Below are 25461 nucleotides of genomic sequence, written 5' to 3'. Positions count from 1 at the left end.
CCTCCTAGTGGAGGATTTGAGATTCTCCAAAAGAGTCATTTGAATGAGAGGTACGTGGAGAACCCTGTTCATGCCAAGGCCCCAAAATTTTGATCTTCTTCCTTTTGAGGTGGGAAGATTCAAGAGGAGGAAGAGGAGTTCTGCCCCTTTTATGGGTGTGCTCTGCTTTTGCAACTGCTCAGTAATACCGTTCATTGTAGCCTCAACTCTCTGAAAGAACTGAGCGTGGAGGGTGGATGCAGAAAAATTGGGAATGGAGTCATTCTGGCGAGGTAAGAGTCCCAGAAGCTGGCCTTTCCTGATGGGAAGCAGGCAGCAGGGAGGTTCTGGAGCTGTTTTCCAACAAACCTGTCCCTGCTGGAGCGGATGGAATTGTGTATCATAGAATCATATCATAGAATAGCAGAGTTGGAAGGGGCCTACAAGGCCATCGAGTCCAACCCCCTGCTCAATGCAGGAATCCACCCTAAAGCATCCCTGACAGATGGCTGTCCAGCTGCCTCTTGAAGGACTCTAGTATGGGAGAGCCCACAACCTCCCTCGGTAACTGGTTCCATTGTCACACTGCTCTAACAGTCAGGAAGTCAGTATAGATTACAATGCTGCCACCTGTTGGCCTGTGATAGGAATACCTTCACTTTGCACAGCAGGCAAACAGGGTGCTGCTGCTGGAGGGGGATTTGATCTGCTCCGACCTGTGGGAGGCCAAAGGAAGTGTGGAGCTGTCAGTCAGCTACTGCCCTTGGGTGCCATAGCTGGCCACTGAGTTGAATGGAGAAGCAGCTCCTGCCTTTTCAGCTGTTTCGCTGGGTTGTTAGAGGATCGCTCAAGTTTGGGAGTTTGGACAGGTGGGGCGAACAAGAGAGATGTTTTAGACACACCGCCTTTTTCACAGGCTTCGTTTCAGGATGCTTCCCTGCTGATGCCACGAGAAGTCAAGATAAGGTAGAGAGAGGAAACGAAAGTGTAATGACATGCAATGATGGCACGCTTCTACCTTGTGTCCTTCGCCATAAGCAGAGTACACAGAGAAAATGCCTGTCCAATGGTGGAAGTTTGCTGCGGCAGCTGACGCACTTCCTAAAGGGTGCTTTTACGGCCATACGGCCAAGGCCACTGGCGACCGAGAGATCGCTCGGTAGAATCAAAAACTATTCTATTTTTTTTTCCCACAGAAAAAGTAGAAAAGAGAAAGAACAAGATTAAAGAAGTGGAAATGTAAGTATTCTCAAGTAATAGTACAAGAAAAACGCTAAGAGGTTGGTTCGTATGGTCTAGCCACAATGGCGGACGACGAAGAACTGAGGTATAGGCGGGAAACGCGTGCACAAGCGCAGTAGTGCTGGGGGATGGTTCCCGCCTAAAACATTATACTAAGCTATTTGAGGTTCAGGTTTCAGAGCGGGCGCAGAGCCCATATGTGTGATGCATAGAGACCACGAAGAAGAACCTCAGAAAAAAGTAAGAGCATAAAACTAAGAGGTCAATATGAAAGAGAGCTTCGGCTATTGGGCAGTATAGAAATGCAATAAATAAATAAATAAATAAATAAATAAATAAATAAATAAATAAATGGTAAGCAGATTAATGGGGATTTGAAAGGCCTGGCAAAGATTTGTTCTCTGGGGAGAAAGACAAAAATGAATGCCTGGATCCTGAAAAACGCAGGGAAGGAACTGGGAGGGGCTTACTCCAGGGAGGCAAAAGTATTAGAAATCCTCAAGTCACATGGTCTCAGTCTCCTGAGCAGCCAGGTGGAGTAAAAGCCCAGCCTGGATACTTTCACAACAAAGAAAAGTTTCTTGACTTAACCCTCAGGTTACTTACTTTCTATTTTGGTGCACTGTGGGCTAACTACTTTCAAAGCTTCTTTCTTCGGCCTCATAGGACACCAGGAACCATCCTCCTGAAATTTGATCTCATCTACATCCGAACATTCATTTAGAATTTCCATAAAGAGCCTGGAAAACAGCATTACATATATTAGTTTCCATTAATTATGCTGACAGTACTTCCCTTCTAAAAGGAATTGAAGTATCCTCTCCTCATTCCAATGGCTATTACCACTGTAAGTTACTGCTTACCAGCTAGTATTACATCCTACCAGCATGCATTCTGGGACTGGACACTGGTAATGAATCAGATGTGCAGGTTTGATCTAATGCTTATTTTATAAGAAATAGCCACAAAGAGTGAATTTTTGTGGGAAATATTTTATTATGCCACACCAGTATCCTTAGAAACTGGTTGGCAGTGTAAAAGGTTACAAAACCTTTTGTCACAATACATACTGGGCTCATATAAATATAACACTAGTGAATGTTTAAGTTCCAAGCTTCAAACTAACTAAACAAGGTTCTCATCTGGGCAGTAGTGTTTTTATCACTTCAGATCAGTAGAATGTTTCTGGAAATACACAATGCTAGTTTCTCTATTAAGTAGCTCAAATTCAGCAACTACTTTTACTGTTCTAAAAGCACAGGTATCCCTCAAAAGCAAGATATTGCATTCTTTTCTTACCCATCTAAGATGAGACTCTCATATGCTGCTTTCTTGTCACACACAGGACATATCCAGGTAGGCTTCTTTTCATTCATTTGTAGATAGAGTGCAGCATCAAAGCACTGCAGGTGGGTACATGTACCAGCACGGCACGGAATTGTCAGCCTCATTTTCCCCAGCTGGAGACCAGGTCAGGTAGAAAGAGTAAGACGGGATAGTGCGGACAGGAAGAGTTGGAAATGAAAGACAGGGGGAGGGGAGGAATCCACTGTCAGAAATTGGAACCAGATGCCCTTATTTAAAACATCATCAACAACAACACACACAACAAGAGACAGTCTTGCTTGAAAAAGCTTAAAGCAGAGATCCTCACATTCCCAACCACCTACAGTGTGGATAGACAGGTTTCCTAAGGAAGGTGCAAACTCCTTCTTGATCCATCTCCACCAAAGTTATCACACTCCTGCCAGCAATCAGATTGCCTTCCACACCTGATCTATGAGACTCAGAAGGTTTCAGTCATAAAACCTTCTGCTAGGAAGAAATGTGTTATGAAATGCCACATACAAATCTCATAGCACTAGGGTTCATGTGTAGCTCAAACGCTTGCCTACTCCACAAGGCCTCATCAGGGGAGCATCCCGTCAGTGGGGACTGTGAGAGCACACTAGAAATTTGGTCAACTAGAATCCTTCCAGCAATGTGACCGTGTGACTCAAGTGTCTTTTCTTGATTTAGGGAGGCTCTCAATAACAGCATCAAAGCACCTTTGGCATCCAAATTAACAGCACAGGCCTATGAACGTAGGATGCTGCATTATACAGAGTCAGAACACTGGTTCATCTAAGCCTGATATTGATTACTCTGATTAGAAGCAGCTTCCACAGTTTCAGATAGAGCCATTTCCAGCCTGGCTGCCCAAGAGGGGACAGCCGGGCCATTCCATTAGCACCGCTGAAGACCACCCCCATGAAGGCTCCTCTTCCTTCAACTGTCACTATTATTATTATTATTATTATTTATTTATATAGCACCATCAATGTACATGGTGCTGTACAGATAACACAATAAATAGCAGGGCCCTGCCGCGTAGGCTTACAATCTAATAGCAGCCGCAATTCCAGCAGGCTGAGCTGAGAGAGATAAGAGGGGGAAAAGCAGGGATATTCTATCAGCTCTGCTGAAAGGTTTGATTTTCCCCTCCCCCTCTTCCCTCCCTATTCCTTTTTCCTTGAGTGTCATACCTTTTTGAATTGTAAGCCTGTGGGCCAGAGACTGTCTTCTTTTACTGATTATTTGTAAGCTGCTCCCAGAGCCTTTTTGGCTGAGAAGTGGAATAAAAATACTCTAAATATTTAAGATCACTTTTAGCTGAAGATGCTAAGGAATGAACCCAAGACATTTTACCTACAAAGCATGTCTACTGCAGGGCTGTAACTCCTCCCATCTGGCAATTTTTTGGGGACAAGTTTATTATTGTACACATAAAGGACAGTTCTAGACTTCTTTAAAATGAGATGTAGTAACATTTTACCAACCTTTTACCGACCTTCTCTTAATACTTTAGGGACTTTCAGTTCCACCTTAAAAAACCAAATTGCACATAAATATGCAAACTGTAGTAACTGGAATACGTAACTATTGACATGCTGATTTGCAGCGCTCACCTACCAAGTAAGCTAAACCAAAACAAAGGATTTCCCCATTTCTCCAGCATTACTTACAGGACACATCAACGACACCCGCAGACTGGTAGTGGCAATTTCACTATCTGGGTCAGCTGTAAGTTTTTCTTTAACTATTATTTTGAGAGGGAGGGAGGGAGGGAAGGAGATAGAAGATTAAAAAATAGAATTACTGTCGTAGTAAAAATTAATGCTCTTCTGGTTACTCAAACGCTTCAGAGAAGTTCATGGTCTACTTATTTCATCTATTTGTAAACCCAACATAAAACAAGAAACGTGACTGGACTGCAAAGTTTCATGCCACAGCACTTTTAAAGAGCTACTGTACTGAAGGTCACTGTACAAGCAACCTTTGTGGCCATGCTGGGAATTTTGAGGGTGTCATGAGCACCAAGACAAAACTGGCCGTGTGTAGCTATGAGCATGTGATTGGCAATGTGACGGACACTCAAGTGGTTAAAGTTTGGAAGATTTTATTTACTGCAAAAATGCGTAAGATATAACTTTTATAGGGTTTATAAATTTTATAAACCCTATAAAATGCATATGAACACCCACTCATCCCTCCTCTCTCTCTCTGTATGCGCACCCACATGTTTATTGGCATTAAAAGGAGCAGATACTTAGTAAAAGATACTTAGTAAAATGTATCTGTGGGGAGGGAAGCCCCACTCAGTCACACACACGCAGGGGAGAGGAAAAGAAGTACCAGCAGTAACGTTTATTTGGGGGGGTGCGGCAGGGAATCCATGCATCTTTCTTCTCCCTCTCTCTCTCTCACACACACACACACATGTGTGCGACCTGGGCAACAACTCACTCACCCCGAGGAGAAGCTTGAGCACCCATGAGTAGCTTCCGCCTCAGCATCCACTTCCTCCAGATTCCACTCTTGCTCTCAGGTCTGAGGGAATGGTAAGGTAGCCGAGGGGGCGGAAAGAAAGGCGGAGGTGGCAGGGCACAGCAGGAAGGAGGAAAGGAATGATGGAAAAGCAGTTGCAGTGCTTGGCCAGGAGGAAGGTGGCAGGAGGGGGGGAGAGTAAGAAAGGAGGCGGCAGCAGCAGGGGGGTGGAGGAAGAAAGGAAAGGTGATGGTTGGGGGGGGGGGAGGCCAAAACTACCAAAGCAAAGGAGGAGAGGGGAGATGCGGAACCGCTGGGAAGCAGCGACAGTAGACAGAAGGGAAGAAGAGGACGAAACTCATCTGAAGTGAGTGGAGCTGGTGGCCAAGGATCTGGAGGGCACATAGGGTTGGAGCGTGCGGGTGTCACATTGCCAACACCTGTACTACTGGTTTCGTACTGAGAACGCATTTTGTCAAATCAAGTCTGTAAGAGAGGTATAGGAAACCTGTGGCCCTCCAGAAGTTGATGGACTAAGCTCCAAGCATCCTTAACATTGTCTCTGACAATATTTTGCTCCTCCTCAAGCTTAGTCACATGGGATTTCAAGAACTACTCTTGAGGAGGAGGCAGCCAACTTGGGCAGGAGGGTGCTGTTGCTGTCCTGTCCTGTCTGTGGGTTTCCTATTGGGACATCTGGCTGGCCACTGTGGGAACTAGATGGACCTTGGTCTGATCCAGCATGGCTCTTCTTATGGCCTTAACTTCTTTTATTAGAGTAATTACACTGCAGAAGCCTAGAGCCCGTTATGAACAAGTTACTCAAAGAAAAATGCAAGCACCACTCTACTCACTTAGCGCCCGGGAATGATCGGGATTTCGAATGCCTTTCATTTTTAGCCTCTGCAGCAGCATTGCTGATGTGAGCTGCCGTACAAGGTACACAGACATCGAGTAATTCTACAAAAGGGAATGTTATGACAGAATGAGAAGGTCCCAAGGTATCACAGAGAATTTAAATTGTTTGCGGAACTGCCTCCTAGCAGACTCAGGCTCCCAGCACAGAACCATCTCACCCCCAGCTGCAACAACATTTTGGGACTGGGAGCTTAAGAGGCAGGTTCCTTTGGGGGTGGGTCTGGCCCCAAAGGGGGCGACACCAAGGCACGGGCCTGTCCCCTTGTTTGTTTTGTTTTCTCCCCCTACTGACATATAATTTTGTTGTGTATTTTAAACTTTTTTTTTTTTTACATTTCTTTTCCTGTGTTTTAAAATGTATAAACTTTGTAATACCACCTTGAGGCCCAGTATTGGGCAAAAGATGCGATACAAATAAATGTAACAACAACAACAACAACAACAACAACAACAACAACAACAACAGTCCTTATTTACAGCAGATATAGAAGAGATCACAGCAGGTAAAACAAAAGCTGGAAAGATTATTTCATGAATATGAATCATAGAATAGTAGAGTTGGAAGGGACTTTTCATGCAACACAATTCTGTATTTTTTTACATGATGACATCTTGTAGCGCACAAAGAGCTTTCAATTTACCTTTCCAATTTCAGATGCCCAGGAAATTGAAATCTGGTTTGGCACTGCGGAGGATAGCCTGACTAAGGACGTAATATTCAAGGGTCGTCCAGGTCTCTTTTGCTCAATACCATTTTTGGGTGGTGGAGCATATCCCTGAAAAGGACAGGAACAAAGGTAATATCGCTTACGTCTACATATGAATTCAGAGGACTGTAGCCTTACAGTGCAATCCTATACAAATCTATTCAGAAGTAAGCCTCACTGAATTCATTGCGGCTTACTCTCAGGTCAGTGTGTACAGGTCTGCAGCCTTCAAGGGGGAAGAAGTTTAAAAGAAGTTCCCTATGAAAGACATTTGGAGTTATTAGCCTACTCAACGAATAGCTATGACAAAACGAACATGAATACAACACCGCACAATATGTGTTGCCAATCCTTCCTCTAAATCAGAGGGGGGGGGGGGGGGGAAATTGGAACAAGACATTCCAAGGTGTGAAAATAGGATTTCTATTTCCGCTGTGCAAATTTCTTTTATTATATTTCTATACCACCCCTTAACTGAAGTTCTCTGGATAGTTCACAATTGTTTTTGAAATGTGTCAGTTCACAGAACTCTACAATTCCAAGTACTATAGTAATATTTATTGGGTTTGCCAGAACTTTTCTCTCTGGGATTCTGTCCGTGCTCAGAAACAAATGCACACCATGCAAGTCTTACTTAGCAGAGCTAGTTTATTCACTTCAGGCTTCTGTGCAGTCCTGTTCAGTTCAGTTCCATTTTACAAAAGTGAGAAACTATATACACATCTACACAGTTCTTATCTACATTACATACAGCTGTGATTAGGCTAACCCAGCCTCAAGGATCTTTGGTATATTCATATCATTAACACCATAATATCTTAGAATCCTGGCAAGGTTCCCAGTACAGCTTCTATCTCAAGGTAATTGCACACAGATAGTCTTTCTCTGTTTAACCCTGAGATAGCCATAGATACACAATTTTAATGACTAAGCAAGTATTACTTTTTATATACTTAACAATATTGTCCCATGACCTTAATCCCAGGGATATTTAGGTGTGAAGTTGTGTGACATTACCCCCCTTTGTGTTGGCAAGTCAGGATTACAAGAAAATTAGGTCCAATCAGAAATCCTATGTCAATAGCTTACCGGCAATGGAAAGAGTTTCCCATTTACTTTTATGCATAAACTACTAGGGTAGTTATCTTCTTGGGGACAGCTTGTTTCTGCCAGGCATAACCTATTTGCGGGGGGGAGAGAGGGAACACAAACATAAATTTAAATACACTCCAATTAAAAGACACATTTATACATAAATGTTAAAGAAGTTGAATTCACCTCAGCTGAACTTGCACAGTGTAATCCCTTCTGCCTCCTGGCAAAAAGTCCCTGTTGCAACAAAATTATAAATTAGACAATTTTAAGATTAGCTTTCCGTTCCTGATTTGCAACGTAACTTTTTTGTTTTTTTAAAGAGGTTTAAGTAACTGCAGGCTCAGTGTGATCTACTTATATACATGTTTACTATGGGCAGCAATTTACCCTAGGCAAAAGGTCAAATGTAACCATATTCCATTGACAGCAATGAGCAAAGCTATGCTAACAACATGTATGGCCAGCCTCCACAGTTGCAAAGACAAACCTGCAGGCATATTGACAAACAATAACCAAATTTATTAGCATTTCCAAGTGCCATTATTGCTAGGTCCATTTATTATATTTGAGGCAGTTATAGACTGCAGCTGAAGTGCTATGTATCTATGCATCATGAATCATCATGTGTCATATTCTCATTAACTGCACACAACTCAACTTAGCTGCTGTCATCCAGTTTCACGTTTCCAACGGGATTCTCATTTCTAAACATGCTGCCCTCTCTCGGTGTAACCCAGCAAAATACGTTCATGCATGCTAACACACGGAACTATTTTGCCTAGAGGTAGCTTGCAGCAGGTATTTGCCACTTTGTGTGGAAGAAAGGATGCCCAAAATAATTCCCCTTAAAATTCAACTCTCCTGCAATCCTGTTAAAGACATTAGGTAAACTATAGATGAGGAAATTCAGGCTAAGCATTCTGCCATTACCTTGAAATGCAGATTTCTCTCACTTGTTGAGGTGTTAAAGCAAAGATAAAGAACTTCTCTTGGAATCTCTGAATACTGCTCTGTACTGAAGAGACACATAAAAGATCTTTTAGCTGTCATAATCCACGGACAAAGTCCAGCAACTGCAAAAGGCAGCAGAGAAACAGGAGTCTTCAACACCCCAATTTTGCAAGAACACTGAGTTGTCACTGTACAGCTTTCAAGTCTTCAGCATAGATTAAATGGGGGGGGGGGGAGAACTCACATCTGCAGTTAGATGTCCTTAAGTGTTCACCTAGTACAATCAGTTCCCAAAACGATTATATTTTGTATTTTTCAGTAGCTTGGCAATATATAGCTTTATAGGCATCATAACAGAAGACAGTTGTGGTGTCTTGGGAGTTGACGTTGTAATAGTATTAACTGAGGAGGTGGTCCGACGGTTTGCTCTGCTCAAACACTGGAATTCCACAGATGGAATTCTGTTTGTCATTAGATACTCATATATCAACATAGTCAAGCATGCAGGATGTAGACATTTAGCAATATAAATCTAATATATTATTTCCCCCAAAAAAGTTAGTTGAGCCAGCATTTTTAGGATTGTGGTAATTTCAAAATTAATGTTTAGACTGCACTTGACCATTTTGTATTCCTTCAGTTCTAGAACGGCTCAAACGCATCCATCTCCACCCGGCTCTGACTACAAACAAACTCAGATAAAGGAGAACAAGACAGGGGAGCAGGGAGCAAAAGGAGAAGGGGATGGAAAACTGTGGGATGAGCAACAGTGGAGATGGGGACAGATAAAGCAACAGAGAGAGAGGAAGCAGAATGTTACAAAGCGAGGGGAGGGAAAAGGTTGGACAAATGACAAGAGGGAAATGCCGGAGATTGGAACAAGGAGGAGACCTGTAGATTGCCGCCTTAGAATCTGAGAAGGCGCCCTTTCCTCCTAGTAAGGGGCCCCTCAGGTACCACCCCTCTACAGAGGGAGAATTACCCCCTCCCCAAATTGATCCGACAGCTCCCATCAGCCACAGGCTCAGGTAATACACACATGATAAACTGCAACATTTCATTGCAGGAGCCCACTTGCTTATTTTATTTACAGCAGTGCTGAGCCAAGTGACACACAGGATCAATTCAGATGCCACACCAAGTCAGTCAGGGATGCTTAACTGTGGTTTACCATTATATCCAAATTGGCAAGCCACGGTTACAGCCATTGCTCCTCCTCTGGAGACCACGGCTCCTAAAGATAGTAGTTGAGCAGATGTAAAATTAAAGCAGACAAGCAGTTCTAAACCACTGTTTGCCTGTATACTTGAAAAGCTCAAGCCATAGTTTGGGGTCTCAGCTATGGCTGAGCCAAACCACAGTTTGGTTGAATTTTGTCACTGTAGCACTCTTACTTTTTGTTTTTGCTAAAGTTTGTATGTGGTTCTTGTCAGATTCATAAATTTGGGCGTACTTCATTCAAGTCCTTCACATTTCAGAGCACTGATGGACTTCAGATAAACGTACATCTCTGCACAACTTTGCTGCTGCTAAGAAGCTTATGTTATAACATGAGAACTAGGTACCAACTTCTTGGTGGAAAATTACAGCTTGATCCTCATGGTTGCTTTTCCCCCCTTCCCTCTTTATTTTTGCAGCATCTTCTCTGTTGTGTGTTTTACATGCCAGTGTTCTATAGGATTTTTTTAAAAAATGCCTGCACAGATGTCCTTCTACACCATGTCTTCAGTTACCTTTGAGCCTTTCAGGCACTATTCACTATGCCCCAGTTTTTTTCCTTGGCTTATATGCAAATCTTGCTTTTGACATTTGTCCCTTAAAGGAGGAAAGTCGTGGCAAGTATTTTGTACATTACAGCAGCGGACTGATTTAAGAGTTTAGTTTGCAATATGTGGGAAACTGGAGTCATGCTGAAGTGATACAGAGAACGTTTTAAAACCTTAGCATACGCAGCACATGCAATTTGGCCACTACTTTCAGATTAGGTAGGGCCTGTGCACGTGATTAGGAACCTTTAAATGCTCCAGACAAGAAATTCCAGCATGAATAAAGTCTCTCTCACCGCCTTGCTAAATCAGCCAAGTTATGTTGTGATATTCTGACACTTACCTAAGCTCGTAGGTTTTATAAGAACATCAAGCACATCATAAAACGGGAGGGTTTTCAGCTGAACATCAGGATGCACTGGCGGAACTGGAGGCGATGGCTGCTGCATCTCAAATCGAGGCTTTGTGTCCTGAAGTAGCACAGAACCAAGCGGTGAGGAAGGGGACTGAGGAGTGACTGAAGTAGAGGGTATTGGATGCAGTCCAGCAACAGCCAAATCAGATTCCACGGGAGATGAGCTACTGTCCAAATTGAAGACTGATGGTTTTATAGCAGACAAGTCCGAAAGACCTTCTATTGTCCTGGGATACCGGCGCCTGTAGAGCTCTCGGATCTTTATCTGAACTGCTGGGCTGCAGCCACTCTTCAGCAAGTGCAATGCCCTCATCAGGAGGTCATGTTTGCGCCCACTTTTATTACGTCCAGCAAAGCCTAACAGCACTTGAAGTTCAGAGACACGAAAACTCGATACCATATTCTAAGAGAAAACACAGATTAACAGTTTATGGAAACATGCACAATTATGATGAATCGAAGGCAACGGACATTCAATTTTCAATTTACATATGAAAATGTAAAATAAGAAGAGGTTGCAAGTGTTGCTCAGGAGCTCTCTGTCTCCCCACACTCCGGAGATTTTTCCTACATCCTACAACACTACATCAAATCATATACAGGCAGAATTGCAATCAAGCCTTCATGGTTTGAACTCACCTAATAAAGTCACTAAAGCATAGACTGTACTGCCATGATAATGTGGCTGTAAACCTACCCATGCAGAGTAGAAAATATTCCAACATATTTATTTATGATTATCCATCTTACCTCTTTAATAATTTTATTTAGATAAATCATTGTATCTCCCACTGATAGCAACTCAACTAGTAAAATACAAGTTGCAACTGAACAAAAATATTTATTTACAACAGGACGTTAAACACTCCAAAGGCAACTTCTGGGTGAGCATCTTCCCTTTTTACAGAAAACACGATCAACGCACTGGAAATATTACAGAAAATATAAGTTGCTACATGAGAAGTAGCTCCTACTTTGGTTGTGGTCTTAAACTACAACGGCTGAATCAAATGGAATTTTATATAACTGTAGAATTTTAAAGTTGGCATGGACCTTAGAGGTCACCTGGTGCAACTCCCTGCTCAGTGCAGCTACAGCATCCTTGACAGCCGGGTGTAAAGCCTTTGCTTAAACACCTCCACCAAAGGAGAGCCCATCATCCCCCCAAGAGAGTGACCTGGTTTGCATGTAATGGCAGGTTGTATACCACTACCATTTTGAATATGCAACCTCCAATTGGTCCCAACCAGAGGTTGCTCTGTGACATGAAAACCCAGATACTATAGGTTAATCATGGGCTAAACAATCCACTTAGTGTACAATTTGCCACCTTTATATGTGAACAAGGACAGTCTGTTCCACTGTCAAAAAGCCCTTAATGTTAGGAAGTTTCTCCTAATATTTAGCAGAAATATCTTTCCTTGCCATTTTTACCCATTACTTCTAGACCTGCCCTCTGGAAAAACGAAGAACAAGTCTGCGACAACCCTTCAATTATTTGAAGACACCTATCATGTCTCCCCTTAATTTTCTCTTCTCCAAGCTAAACATACCCAGCTTTTTCAACTGCTCTTTGGTTCTCTTCACCATTCTAACCTATTCTGGATGTACTCTAGTTTGTCATTGTCCTTCTTAAAAGTGATGCCACTCAAATAGAGTGCTAGATTTTCAGAGTAGGGAAAACGCAAGTCAAATCATCAGCTTTTGAACATGAAAGTTCAACTGAACTAGTTACAGTAGGCCTTATTTCCTTTGTTCCATCACATCCTGTAAGAACCATCTAACTGTTCTGCCTGTAAGCCAAGTTCAAATAACAATGGCAAATGAGGCAGCATGCTTGGTAGCTTTCCTTCCTTAGAAATCCATCAAAGGATACCCCTGAGTATCTTCTGAGAGCACCAGATGACTTCCCTATTCTACCTGGATTTTAACAGCTGCAGTTAAGTAGGCATGGAGTATTATATCTATACTAATACTAAACTTTTTAATATCTGTACTAAGTGTACAAGTAACTGAAATAATCACATATTCTTCTCCTGTTTAACCCTGACTTTCCTCTGTGTTTTTGTAGTCCATATGGCAGAGGCTGTCCTGACATTTTTTATGAAGGGCCACGTTCATAGATAGTAGTATGTTATTGCTGTTATTAACAGTAACAACAACATTTAATTGGGATTGTTCTCATAATCCATTACCTTCTCCAAACCAGTGAGAAGGGTCAGAAGCTGAAATAAATGCTTTGAGAAAGCTTCCTGTTTGTTTTTACACAAAACTCAAGCTTCGGTCAATTAAGATGCAAAAACTCTAAACTAAAGTGAGCTCTCTACACTTTCGGTGTTTTAAGGCTCAGCCACAACATCCTCTTTACTATTGTGCTCTATTTATGTTTAGACACTGTAACCAGTACCCCATGTTATAACCAAGACAGAAATCATAGGCATTATCACAACCACAATATAGTAGTTTGGCCATGGTAATTTCTATCCTTGCTTAATGTCCCCGACAGCAATGGAATTGGACATAGAGAAAACAATACAGACACATTGGGAGTATCAGCTAGAACTTGTGCTACACACACATAAGAGTTTATTGTTTATGAAGCACCAACATACATGAATATAGAGAATATAAGTGAAGGCACACAGGCCCATTGCCATAAGGAGCTTATCATCTAAGCTTCAACAGTGGGGGACACAGAGTTAGAGATTTAAGGGGAAGAAGTGGAAAGATGAAGTTGCTGAATATCACCAATGGAGCTGTCACATAAAAGGCAAATCAACTTTATTATTCCCAATACTTGGAGGGGGGGGAGAGAGTGCCGCTTAAAGGCACTTCCTATCAGTCACCTAGAAAATTCATGGCAAACTGTGAACTTCTAAATTTGTATCTCAGTCTCTTAGCCACTACATTAGGCCACGTATATGAAGTAATTTGAGAAAGGGAGCATAATCTTATGTAATCTCCTTGTTCTATGATTTCTTTGACACATCTGTCATCTACTTTTATTTATATATTGCATTTCTATACCACCCAATAGCTAAAGCTCTCTGGGTGGTTCATTAAAATGCATATCCATTTTTAATATGAATAGCAGAAAACATGAAGAACCACGTATACTTTCTCAACAATTGTGATATTTAAGTCAAATGTCACCAATCTCATTTCTCTGGTTCAATGCATGTAGACAAAATTGTAGTGTTTTCACTTTTGATATTGCTCTTATGGTGTATCGCTCAGATTCCACAGAGGTTTGCAGTGTATTTTAATAGCAAAAACAAAACAAAAAAGGAAAAATGCAGAAAGTGAGGAAGGCTGCCATGGCAGTTTTCAGAAGTAGGCCTGGTACGTACATCACAGTAAGCCAGAATTTTGTTAAAATTTAACTTACTGTGAACACACAAATGTACTGGTGTATGCTGCTCTATCACTCCCACTTGGGTCTTTCTAAGAGCGAGTCTAAACAATCCAGGGACTCTCCGTTCATAGTCTGTTTAGCGTGGTATTCGAATGGGGAACTTGAGTTTACTCCTCTAACAAGCCAGAATCGTAAGCCAAAGTTTATTCTTGGCTTATGACTCTGGCTTGCTAGGAGAAAACCTTTCTAGTTTAAATATCATTCTAAAATGACCATGGACGGATGTCTCTGGCTTGTTTAGTCACACACTCTGGAACGAGGAAGCAAGTGTAAGCAAGCAGAATGCATCAGCACTCTTGCTCATTCACAGCAAGCCAGAATTATTAGTTTTTGAATGCTGTCTTACTGTGATGTCTGAATGTGGCTGTCTCTTTTTTAAAGCTTGCATAGGCTACATTGCAGGAACTAAGCAAAATGCAGCATGCACTGAAGTTCAAATTTAACAACAGTTATACAGATTGCTGACAGTCAAGAGCAAGACCTACTAGTACTATTTCTAGTACAATAACGATAATGCTGTATGCACACAATGTTGCTACTACAGAAGATTCTGAACAATTTAACAACTTGCAATGAAGATGCTTCATTTGACAACAAAGCATTTAGCAGCTTGAACAACTGGTTTAAGAAGTGCAGAGCCGCTGCTTACATGGAAGTGAAATGCGTCCAAGAGTTCCAAGATATGCATATTTTTGAAATATTTACAATGCTGACCTTACCCTAGAAAGCTGAAGATCACAGGAGGACTGACAGCAGGAATACAAAAGGTGACAATATGGTACAATGTAGATGTCACAACATTCTTGAGCTGGAATGAATGGCTTGCTTGGAAAAGAAAAGATGGGCAGTAGGTATGAATGAAGCATGCTTTTACTCTGTTACTAGGATACTCAAACTCAATTTGTAGCAACAACTGAGGATCAAGAAAAGCAGGAAGACATCACCCGATGTTCAGGACTTCTCAACCTACAAGCCTGAAAAAGAAGCTGGCACTCTGAAAATTGTTGTTTGGCATCACAGCCTTCTCCCAACTGCACTGCTTGGATAGTGAGAACAATAGAGAAACACAAGACACACACCTCCAAGTGAATCCTATCTAACTCAGAACTACGGAAAAGGTATTTCAACTTGAAACAGGGACTTTGTCACCTTTCAGTAATTCTTTGGGCACATTTTCTTTAGCTATTATGCGCTCATTTCGAGGTACTCTTATACAGAATGGCCTTGTTTTTCTTTTAGAAACAAATTATGACCAAATAAAAATAATTTTTTGTTCCTAGTGTGAAGTACTTATAGTAGCTGTATACACTGTAGTGTTATAGGTCATTTTTAAGGACATCCACAGGGCATTCTTTAAGACAGCTGTAACTTCAGTTAACCTTCCTCCATTATCCATATAGTCAATATTAATTTCATTTTAATATTTAATACTAGTTCTATTTACAGTGTTGATTGTTATCTAATTTTTGGTCTGCTCAATTGTTTTAGCTTTTTAGGGCACATTCCTATTCGATTGACCCTTGTCAATCTAAGCCGCTGAACTCAAGATGCTTAAGAGTATCCAAAGCAGAGTGGGAGGTGCACTACACATCCCAGTCTGCAATTTAGCTAGACAAGTATTTTCGCCTATCTAGCTGAGGTAATGTGGAGGGGGCATGTGAAGGAGGCTGCGATATGGCATAAGCCATCCTGTTTCCTCCTCATCCACTGGAACGTCCCCTTTCCCTCCCCTCTGAGCTCACAGAGACAACCGGCACAGTTCTCTCCTCACCATGTGCGAGGAGGAGGGGAGCTCAGACTCCAAGATCCAAGGCTGGAGCGCTGTTTCCAGCCTTGGATCCAGAAATCCCAAAACTCCTATCCCCCACCCACCCCTGATGCTATGTAGAGGCCATGGGATTTCTCTCTTAGTAATTTTAAGTAGTTATTTCATACACAAAGACTCCAAGGGACATTTAAAATTTGAGGAGCTTCAAAGTGGATTTAAGGATGTAAGTGGCCTTTGAAATTACATTTTTGTTTTTGTTTGTAATTTTGTTTTTAGAAGAATGTTGTGGAATTCTCATGATAATTTAGGGGTAATCTTACTTGTAGGTTAGAAGCTGCTGAGGTAGTTTCCTGTTGTTTCTTAGCTAAGTTTCTTGCTTGTCTTAGTAGGCGACGTTTTCTTAAAAGGGTCACCATGTTTCTGTCTGGAAAACAAAAAAATAGTAGGAAAACATAGTAGCATGAAGAACAGCTACAGAAGCTTATTTGAAGCCGGCATTAATACTAATGTGATTACCAAATGCTTTGGTAATATAGAATTGAACAAGGTATGGTTAGAATGCAAAATTGCCCTATTTTCTAGAGGAGCAGGACTGGTTATCTCATCAGTCAGTTGTTGTCCTGTAGGGCTCAAGAATTCATAAAGAATTTATTAGATAAAGGAGTTAGTCTTCAGGGAGTTAAATACCTACGGTGTTTGATTACCATATGTTTACTACTATTGGGAAACAAATGGCATTCTACATATCATGATGAATAGGAATGACTGCAGCTTTTCAGTGTAAAGGCTTGTAAGGATGAACACCCCAAACTAGGCTGTTCTTCCTCTTGTGTTTGTCCTGTAACCTTAAAGTGAGACTTCACTGTCCCTCAATAGTTTAATGTGTTGTGGTATCCCTATGTTCATACTCAGCCAAGAGCCAGCCTCTTATTTCCTAACAGTATTTTTAGATTTATAGAGCAGACCAACCAATTATGCAGGATGGGGGAGCACAAAATGTCCTGTGCACCCTGTATTCTGTTGCTGCCTACGAAGCCATTCTCTGCTTCATAGAATTGTAAGCAAAGTCAAATAGTAGTAAGGTTGCCAACCCAACCTTAAAGACAAGAACTGAACAGAAGCTTGGAGCTTTAGAAGGAGGGAAGACATGTAGATCCACTGATCATTCAGGGCTCATATTTGTTTCCTTCCCTCCCTGGACTGCTTCCATTCAAGCAGATAATTGTAAGACCTTCGTTAACTTTAAAAATGGTGCTGGGGTTTACTGGTTTTCCTCTTCCTTCCCCAACCCTGGGAGCCGTTTTGGCTGAAGACTGGGATAAAATGCTTTACATAAATAAATATCTTTAAATCTTGTAAGTTATATTCCTCTCATAATTTTGTCATAGATCACTTGGAAGATGACATATTACTAAAAGTACATTTGAAGATGTTGAGATAAGAGGGACAAAAGAGTCATCAGAAATGATGTGCACGGAAGAGTGTGTGAGCATGTGCTCATTATTGTACACAACTGTGGTGCAAGAAGAAATTTATGGAAGCCACTGTCAATGTTCCTGCCTCATTTTGTTAATTAACTTTGTTAGTTTCATTTGTCTGAAATGCAAATTTGAATACTTTCAGCAAGAGGTCTTTGAAAGCAAGGTATCAAGATGTAAGAGAACATTTAATAATATGTTGAAGACATTAAAAAGTTGGTTCAATTGAAGTATGTCGAAGTCTATAAAGCATAACTACCCAATTATGCATATTATGTTCGAATGGCAGCATTGCAAAAGTTATCCAATAATTACAAATACATTTTCACATATTCTGGCATAGTTTAACAAAATAAGGTAAACATTACTTATTACTACTGATCAGCTAGCAGTAGTAATTATAAGTAGGTGGAACTAAGATACAACTGCCTTTTGGTCTCAGATATGCACAGGCACTAAAGATGTCTTCCAATGCAAGAACTACTGCAAAAAAAATCAGGTGCCCCATCCACCTAATCAAAAAGGTAATCTTAACCTAAAACCAAAACTCGAATCAAATGCACACATAGCCTGCCTAAACGGTATACTAGGTTATATACTATTTAAGTATTTAGGTCCCTAATATCTTGCAACAAAATATTTAATGATCTTGACTCACAATGAAACTCTCCGACAGAAAACCACACTATCAACAAGAAAGTTCTCAGAAGTTACTGCAATCCTGGTACAACCTATTTCTCTGCAGGTGAATAAAAAAAAAATCATGAGTTTTAACATCTCAAGTATTAAAAACTTTCATAGCCTGGTTAGAACCAAGTATGAATACAGGCAGGTTAAACCTACACTTAGCACTACCTTATACCCACTTACCTGGGAGTAAGTCCCATTGAATTCAATGGAATTTACTTCTGAGGAGATATGTATAGGACTGTGCTGTTAACCTCTTAAAACTAATTCAATAGCCCTGTATACAGCATGTTGAGTTGAAGGCTTTCCCCCCCTACGTAAACAGATATAATATATATATTTGAAGTCAAACACAAATATGGCATTATGGCAGGCAATTATATTGTTATGGGCTTGTTCATGCGGCCCAAGAACTCGCAAACCACAGACACAGAGATCCAGCACTTGGCTTTAGCAAATGTCATCCTGCATACTACTACAAAAACCATTCATCGTGGGTGATCACAGGGACCTCTGTCCGTAACCCAGGTGATTGTTTATGCTCCCGTTTTTGTGTTCTTAAGTTGTAACAATATATTTTAGTAGTTAAAAATACCACTGGAAACACTGGTTTAAAATCTGCATTTCCTTTCTTTGTGATTTGTCAATCTACTCATCTTCGTGTTTTAAAAAATCTTGAATTCAAACTTTCACCCGCTCCCAGCTACTAAACAGCAATATTTCACTAACTTTGGTTTCTCCTCCCAGTAAATATCTAACTGGACTGAAAAACAAAAACATGCCAAAACAAAGAACAGCTCAACAAAACAAGGAATATATTCAGCAGAAAAATATTAGCTTTTTTTTGCAAATAGTACAGACTGAATGAGTAATTGTGAGAGTCAATTTTCCCAGTCTGCTACATTTTCTCTTTAAAAAAAATATGTGAAAGTGAAATGCTAGCCCCTAGACCCAATTCTGAATAAGTTAAACACAGTTTTGCCAAACATAGCATAACTAGATGTTTTAGAAGACCAGCGCCAAATGAAGGCAGTTTTGCCAAATGCTGCCAATTTTATACTAAATTACAAACCACAAAGTACTGACCAACAACTATGAAATCTGTTAAGTATTCATGGTTTTATGCAAGCTTATTCCTACTGCGAGATCCTTAGATATGGTTATATATAAGGTACACACAAAACAGAGTTTGTTGTAATATACAACAAGGAAGGTGAGTGGAGGATTTGAGATGATTTCATTTACTTGAGCAATGTCAAAACTTTACAACAAAGTCCAACCCTCTTTTCACTCTGCCGAAGAGAAATTTATAATGTGTGGTCAGTTTATGGTAATTATGTCAAAAATTAGGACAATTTTTAAAGGCATTAAGTTCCAGTGATAGAGAGATGGGGGGAAACCCAGGGAAGACACTGCAAGACCTTTGCCCAACATAAGGGATGTGACAGGCAGGCTACTACTTCTGCAACAGAGTGCTAACTTTCCATACAAAGAAACCAAGATATGGAATGCTAATCAGTAACAATCAGAGACAGCAGAAGAAATGAAGTACTAGCTCCACCCATGCTTCTAATATAAGGTGTTAAAATAAGCTGGTACTGACACTTAAAAATAGTAGAACGGTATCAATAAAGTATTTTCCATATAATCACAACGTAAGACATATTTCAAAGGCAGCAGAAATCACTTGATAGGATGCTCACAGATACCAAATGAAAGGGAACTGAATGTGCAGATAAAATAGTATTAATCTATAATCTTGACATTCTTTCCAACATTTCTTGGGTTTATTTCAGCTTCAAATTTCCAACAACTATGCCCCAAATACTAATATTGCATCTGGGGTATTAAACAAAAAAACACTGGAAAGATGAAGAAATATCAAGGCAGGGGAGAACATCAAACGCAAGAACACATCCTTTTAAACCCTTCCTGTGCTTCTCACTCCTGCACTCCCACTCCCCAGTACAAACTATTACTATCGATAAGAGATGATTTTTTAAAAAATGTGTCAGAACAAAATCTAAACTTGAAAGGGGAAATTGGAATCGGTACAATTCCCCAAATCCAGCATACACCAGCACAAGAAATGAATCATAATTTATTCAAAGTCATATTAGGTTGAAGGGTAAAATAAAAGGCACAAAGCATCTTAACATCTCATTAACAGAATAGTCACAATCCATGTGTATTATTTTCTCCCTCCAGCTCCTAATTTGTAACAGTCAAGGATGAACTCAAAAGCAGGTTATCCCTGAGGGCTCTCAGGTTTCTTGGGGGAAGGATTTTCCCACCAGGTCCCCAAAAATATAAAACACACACTCACAGACTGATCACATGCATTTTTTTATCCAGAAGTAAGTTGCAGTGAATTGATGGGGCTTTGACTGAAATAAGTGTTCACAGGATTGCATCTTAAAATTTGTGCAGCGCTTGGCACTCTTTATGCTGCCAGTCTTGGAGGAGGAGGAGGGGGGTGAGGAAGAACAAGTTTGGAAAGGGCAGGAAATGGGCTACAGTAGTAAGATTAGGGTGGGGGAGAAAGCATGATGTGTAACAAGATGAAAAGGAAAGCAGAGATAGGATATTGTGGGAGAACACAAGTGATCTAAGGCTTGGCTCTGAGGGGAATCTATTATTTATTTATTTATTATTTATTTATTTATTACATTTCTATACCGCCCAATAGCCAGAGCTCTCTGGGTGGTTCACAAAAATTAAAAACATTCAAAGTATAAAACAGAAGGAATGGGGGGGGGGGGTATTAAGGAAAAAAGAGGATGCGGAAGGAAAAGGGGAGGAACAGGAGAATTAGTTTGACACAGATACAGGAGAAAAATCTGTATGTGAAATGCTAGAGGGGGAATAAAAAGCAAGGCCTGCAAGAACAGCATTGTAAGGGGCAACGCTCACACAAAAGGGTGAACAGATCAGAGAGGTATGAGAAACCAGGAAGACTCTCAGTCCAGCCTACCTCCCAGGGTTGTTGTTGTGAGGATAAAATGGAGAAGAGGAGGATAAAATGGAGAAGAGGAGGATTATGGGTTCCTTGGGGTGGGGGAAGGTGGGATATAAATGAAATCATAGAATCATAGAATAGCAGAGTTGGAAGGGGCCTACAAGGCCATCGAGTCCAACCCCCTGCTCAATGCAGGAATCCACCCTAAAGCATCCCTGACAGAGGGTTGTCCAGCTGCCTCTTGAAGGCCTCTAGTGTGGGAGAGCCCACAACCTCCCTAGGTCACTGATTCCATTGTCGTACTGCTCTAATAGTCAGGAAGTTTTTCCTGATGTCCAGCTGGAATCTGGCTTCCTTTAACTTGATCCCGTTATTCCGTGTCCTGCACTCTGAGAGGATCGATAAATAAATAAATGATGCCCCCGGGGGTGGGGGGGGGAGGAGAAGAAAATTGGGTTAGGCCACAAGCTGCAAAAACAGCAAAGGAAGGGTAGTCAAGGGAAAAAGAAAGGCACCAGTGTTGGCTCCTAGGGCGACTTACTGGGGACTAAGCCCGATTCAGCCCAGGGAGGCTTACTCGCAGGGAGGCGTAGGGGAGAGGGGGGGGCTGCAGCCTGCGCCTCTGCAATTAAAGGGGGAGGGGGGAGTGAGAGGAGGAGAAAGGGAGATAAATAGGCCGGGGGGGGGGGTCGAAGAAAGGGACGAAGGGTCACGGCCAGACCAGCCCGCCTTCTGTGTGTGAAGAAGGGGAGGACGAGAGGCGGTCCCTGGAGGCGGAGGGAGACGGGCGGGAGAAAGGAGCTCATCCGTTTGGCCGGAGAAAGAAGGGAAGGAAGGAAGGAAGGGGAAGATGCTGCCGCGGGAGCCGGAGAAGGGCGGTCTGTGAGGAGCGCGGTTAAAGGAGGCAGGGGTGGGATGGGGGTCGCGAGAGGGTAACAGCGGCTTCTCCTCACCCTCAGCTCCTCGAAATCCGCCATTTTCTACCCGCCGCCTGGCTCAGCCTCAGCCGCCGCCGCCACCATCCTGCACGCTCCGAGCGCCCCGCCTCCTCCTCCTTCACAGTCGCGTGACGTGAGGGCGGGGCCGGGCCGGGCCACGCCCCCTCCGCTGCTGGGGTGGGAGGAGGGCGGGAGGAGAATAGCCTTCGGGGGAGGGAGGCGGGGCTCCGTGAGGGTGCGCAAAGGCTACTTTCCCGCCTTTTCCAACGGTCGCTTCGCTAAAAATAAAAATCCTGGTTGTGCTTTTTATACTGTATTTTTTTGTATTTGTGCTTTTAACCTGTTGGTTGTTTGATTATGGTTTTTAATTTTTGTGAACCGCCCAGAGAGCTTCGGCTATTGGGCGGTATAAAAAATGTAATAAATAAATAAATAAATAAAATAAATAAATAAATGTCGCTGGCCAAAAGAGCGAGATATAAAGCTAATAAATAAACTGAGTGTCTTTCTGAGTCTTTCCCCTGCATGGAACCCAACTGGGTCTCTTTTACCACCCCTGCAGCCTTCACCTCAAATTTATTCTGGGACGGCTTACTTCAATGTTACTTTTCCAGAAATGAATTTATTTTTATTTACAGTACATACTGCTCCACCATATTCAAGATTTCAGAGTACTGAATAACAGGATAAGATAATAAAAGCTTATTTTAAAATACTTTAAAAAAAAGGGGGGGGGGGAGATTTCTGATAACATAAGAAAAGCCCTGCTGGTGCAGCACTCTGTTCACACAGTGGCCAACCAGCCATCGGCCAGGGACCAACAAAGCAGGACATAGAATGGCAGAGTTGGAAGGGGCCTACAAGGCCATCGAGTCCAACCCCCTGCTCAATGCAGGAATCCACCCTAAAGCATCCCTGACAGATGGTTGTGCAGCTGCCTCTGGAAGGTCCCTAGTGTGGGAGAGCCCACAACCTCCCTAGGTAACTGGTTCCATTGTCGTACTGCTCTAACAGTCAGGAAGTTTTTCCTGATGTCCAGCTGGAATCAACAACAGCACCCTTCCACCCATGTTCCCCACCAACTGGTGCACCCATTTCTGGTGACCAGAAAGGGACTGCTCGCCGGCACTAGAAGAAAGGAGATTGCAGGAAATGTACAAGTCCTTGAACTACACAGACCTAAGCAAAAGCTAGAAGTTATCATTCTCTACTGAGAAAACTTAGCACACTGCCATGTCTTGAAAAGAATAGCAACAAGACTGAGCCTTGTAATGTGTATAAAATAACTGCTGTAACCGCGGAATGGGACTCATACTTCCTTGGTTGTTTGGTCTTGAAGCAATTGCATCAAATAAACGTGTTTTTGGAATCTTACCCACTTGTCCATCTCAAAATTTATTCTCATCTGGACAATGAACTCCCTCCAAAGAGAGCAGTGTTCCCGCTCTTACCACACAGCCTTACTGCCTCCAATACTGGAGACAGCACACAACCATCAGGGCTAGTAGCCATTAATAGTGATACCCTTCTCCAGAAATTTTATCTAACCCCCTTTTAAAACCATCCAAATTGGTGGCCATCACTACATTTTGTGGTAGTGAGTTCCATAATTTAACTATGCGCTGTGTTGAAAAATTTCCGCCAATCACTTGAGAAAAGCTTCCTGAAACAACTTTTCAGGAGGCTCCAAGAGCAAAGAATTCCATAGGAAGGAGAAGTACATAAAATTACTGGCACTTGGTTCTATCTTTATTTATTTATTTATTACACTTCTATGCCACCCCCATAGCCAGAGCTCTCTGGGCGGTTTACAGAAATTCTAAAATTGAGATAAAAACAAGTATACAAAATTTCAAACACAGAACTTACACACATAAAGCATTAAAAACCGTGGAAAAAAAACCTAAACATGTGGGTGATTAAGATGGGCTGCCATATGCCTGGGCACAGAGGAAAGTCTTAACCTGGCGCCGGAAAGATAGCAGCATTGGCGCCAGGCGAGCCTCGTCAGGGAGATCGTTCCATAGTCCGGGGCCACCACCGAAAAGGCCCTGTCCCTCGTTGCCACACTCCAAGCCTCTCTTACCTGGGAGTAAGCCCCAATGGACTCAAAACTTACTATAATCTCGCTGCTCCCTATCATTGTGCTAAGTTTTCAATAACAGCAAAACCTCTTCCTCTCCTTAGCCTCTATGTATATTTATTCTGAAGTCGGTTGTACTGTACTCAAAGCATGTGTTCTTTAGGTGTTACTGTATAGGGTTGCAGCCACAATCAAACTTCCCCATCTCCTTACACTCACCTCAGGTGCAAGTGGCTTTATTTTTCTTTTCCCATCTCCTTTTAAACCTCCTGAAACATCTTCTTAACCTTGGAGCTTGAGAGGTGATTGCCAGCTTTATCCTTATTTCTTTCTCTGCTTTTTGTTGTGGTAGATTTGGGGTTCGATATGGAGGCAGTTGTTGAGATATCTCTGCTACCTTCTTTGAGGAAGAGGAGAAACTACAGTTGTGTAAACCCAAGCACATAGTACTACCAGAGAACCAGCCAGCAGGCCTTCTTTTTAAATAACCAGTGTTGGAAACAGGTTGAACCCTCCACCCATCTGCTTGTTAACTCCAAAGCTACCAGGGATACTTGTGTTTGCAGGTGTTTAATATCCCATAGCTTTATTTGTTGAGAACTAAAATTCTATTTTCATTCAGCAAGAAGGATCAGTTACAACCATCAATATGGTTGCTATGGTGCTCTTATCACATTTTAACAGACTATTCCTATTTAGGAAGTTCTATCCATAAACAATAGAAAATATATTTATGGACAGAGATAGTTCATAATTGTGTGTATGAAGACGGAGCTCTACGACTGAATGAACTTCAATGGGTCTTTTCTGTTTTGAACTTCTGGAAGCGACAAAGAGCAACAAGACTTGCAAAGAAAGGAGGGGAGCAGAAGAATTAGGGAGTGTTGTTTTGTCGTACTGACTCAGAAAACTGAAGTAGGAGAGTGGATGCAGCCCAGTAGCTATGAGACTGAGCTATCAATCAGGACGCTCCCCAGTTTGACACCCACATCTGCCTTGTCAGGTGGCCTTTGGCAGGCCCCTGTCTCCCATCTACAGTATTGGGGGAATAAAACTACCAACTTTACAGGGTTGTAAAGATTACCAAAAAAAAAAGTACCTTGAACCAATCTACAGCAAGCAATGTCAATGTTAAGTAAATAGGATGTGGATATGTAAATCATGCCTATTAAGCATTAGTAACCTGTTTGAATAGCGCTTACTATGCACACTTTGTGTAATAGGATATATACCGTATTTCTTCGATTCTAAGA

General features: G+C 41.8%; 1 protein-coding gene across 6 annotated transcripts in view; it reads right to left on the bottom strand.

Annotated features, from left to right (window-relative positions):
• The window catches only part of PIAS2 (protein inhibitor of activated STAT 2), a 37910-nt gene extending 15685 nt beyond the window's left edge, over nucleotides 1-22225 (bottom strand). For 3 of the 6 annotated variants that reach the window (XM_063128283.1, XM_063128285.1, XM_063128288.1), the window contains exons 1-12: nucleotides 22141-22207; nucleotides 18200-18280; nucleotides 16384-16487; nucleotides 10809-11283; nucleotides 8679-8763; nucleotides 7932-7982; nucleotides 7743-7833; nucleotides 6588-6722; nucleotides 5883-5988; nucleotides 4227-4300; nucleotides 2521-2681; nucleotides 1828-1961 (exon numbers count right to left, since the gene is read on the bottom strand). In XM_063128283.1, coding sequence (XP_062984353.1) covers nucleotides 1828-1961; nucleotides 2521-2681; nucleotides 4227-4300; nucleotides 5883-5988; nucleotides 6588-6722; nucleotides 7743-7833; nucleotides 7932-7982; nucleotides 8679-8763; nucleotides 10809-11283; nucleotides 16384-16479 — 1408 coding nt within the window. In that variant the 5' untranslated portion in view covers nucleotides 16480-16487; nucleotides 18200-18280; nucleotides 22141-22207. Of the gene's footprint in view, nucleotides 1-1827; nucleotides 1962-2520; nucleotides 2682-4226; nucleotides 4301-5882; nucleotides 5989-6587; nucleotides 6723-7742; nucleotides 7834-7931; nucleotides 7983-8678; nucleotides 8764-10808; nucleotides 11284-15014; nucleotides 15121-16383; nucleotides 16488-18199; nucleotides 18281-22140 lie in introns of those variants that run through there. The other 3 variants (XM_063128284.1, XM_063128287.1, XM_063128286.1) reach the window with 3 other exon arrangements.
• Nucleotides 22226-25461: the final 3236 nt, after the last annotated feature.

Source organism: Elgaria multicarinata, chromosome 6 (genome assembly GCF_023053635.1).
Source record: "Elgaria multicarinata webbii isolate HBS135686 ecotype San Diego chromosome 6, rElgMul1.1.pri, whole genome shotgun sequence".
NCBI lineage: Eukaryota > Metazoa > Chordata > Lepidosauria > Squamata > Anguidae > Elgaria > Elgaria multicarinata.
The sequence above is the reverse complement of the archived record's forward strand: the minus strand, read 5'-3'. Positions and strand labels throughout refer to the sequence as shown.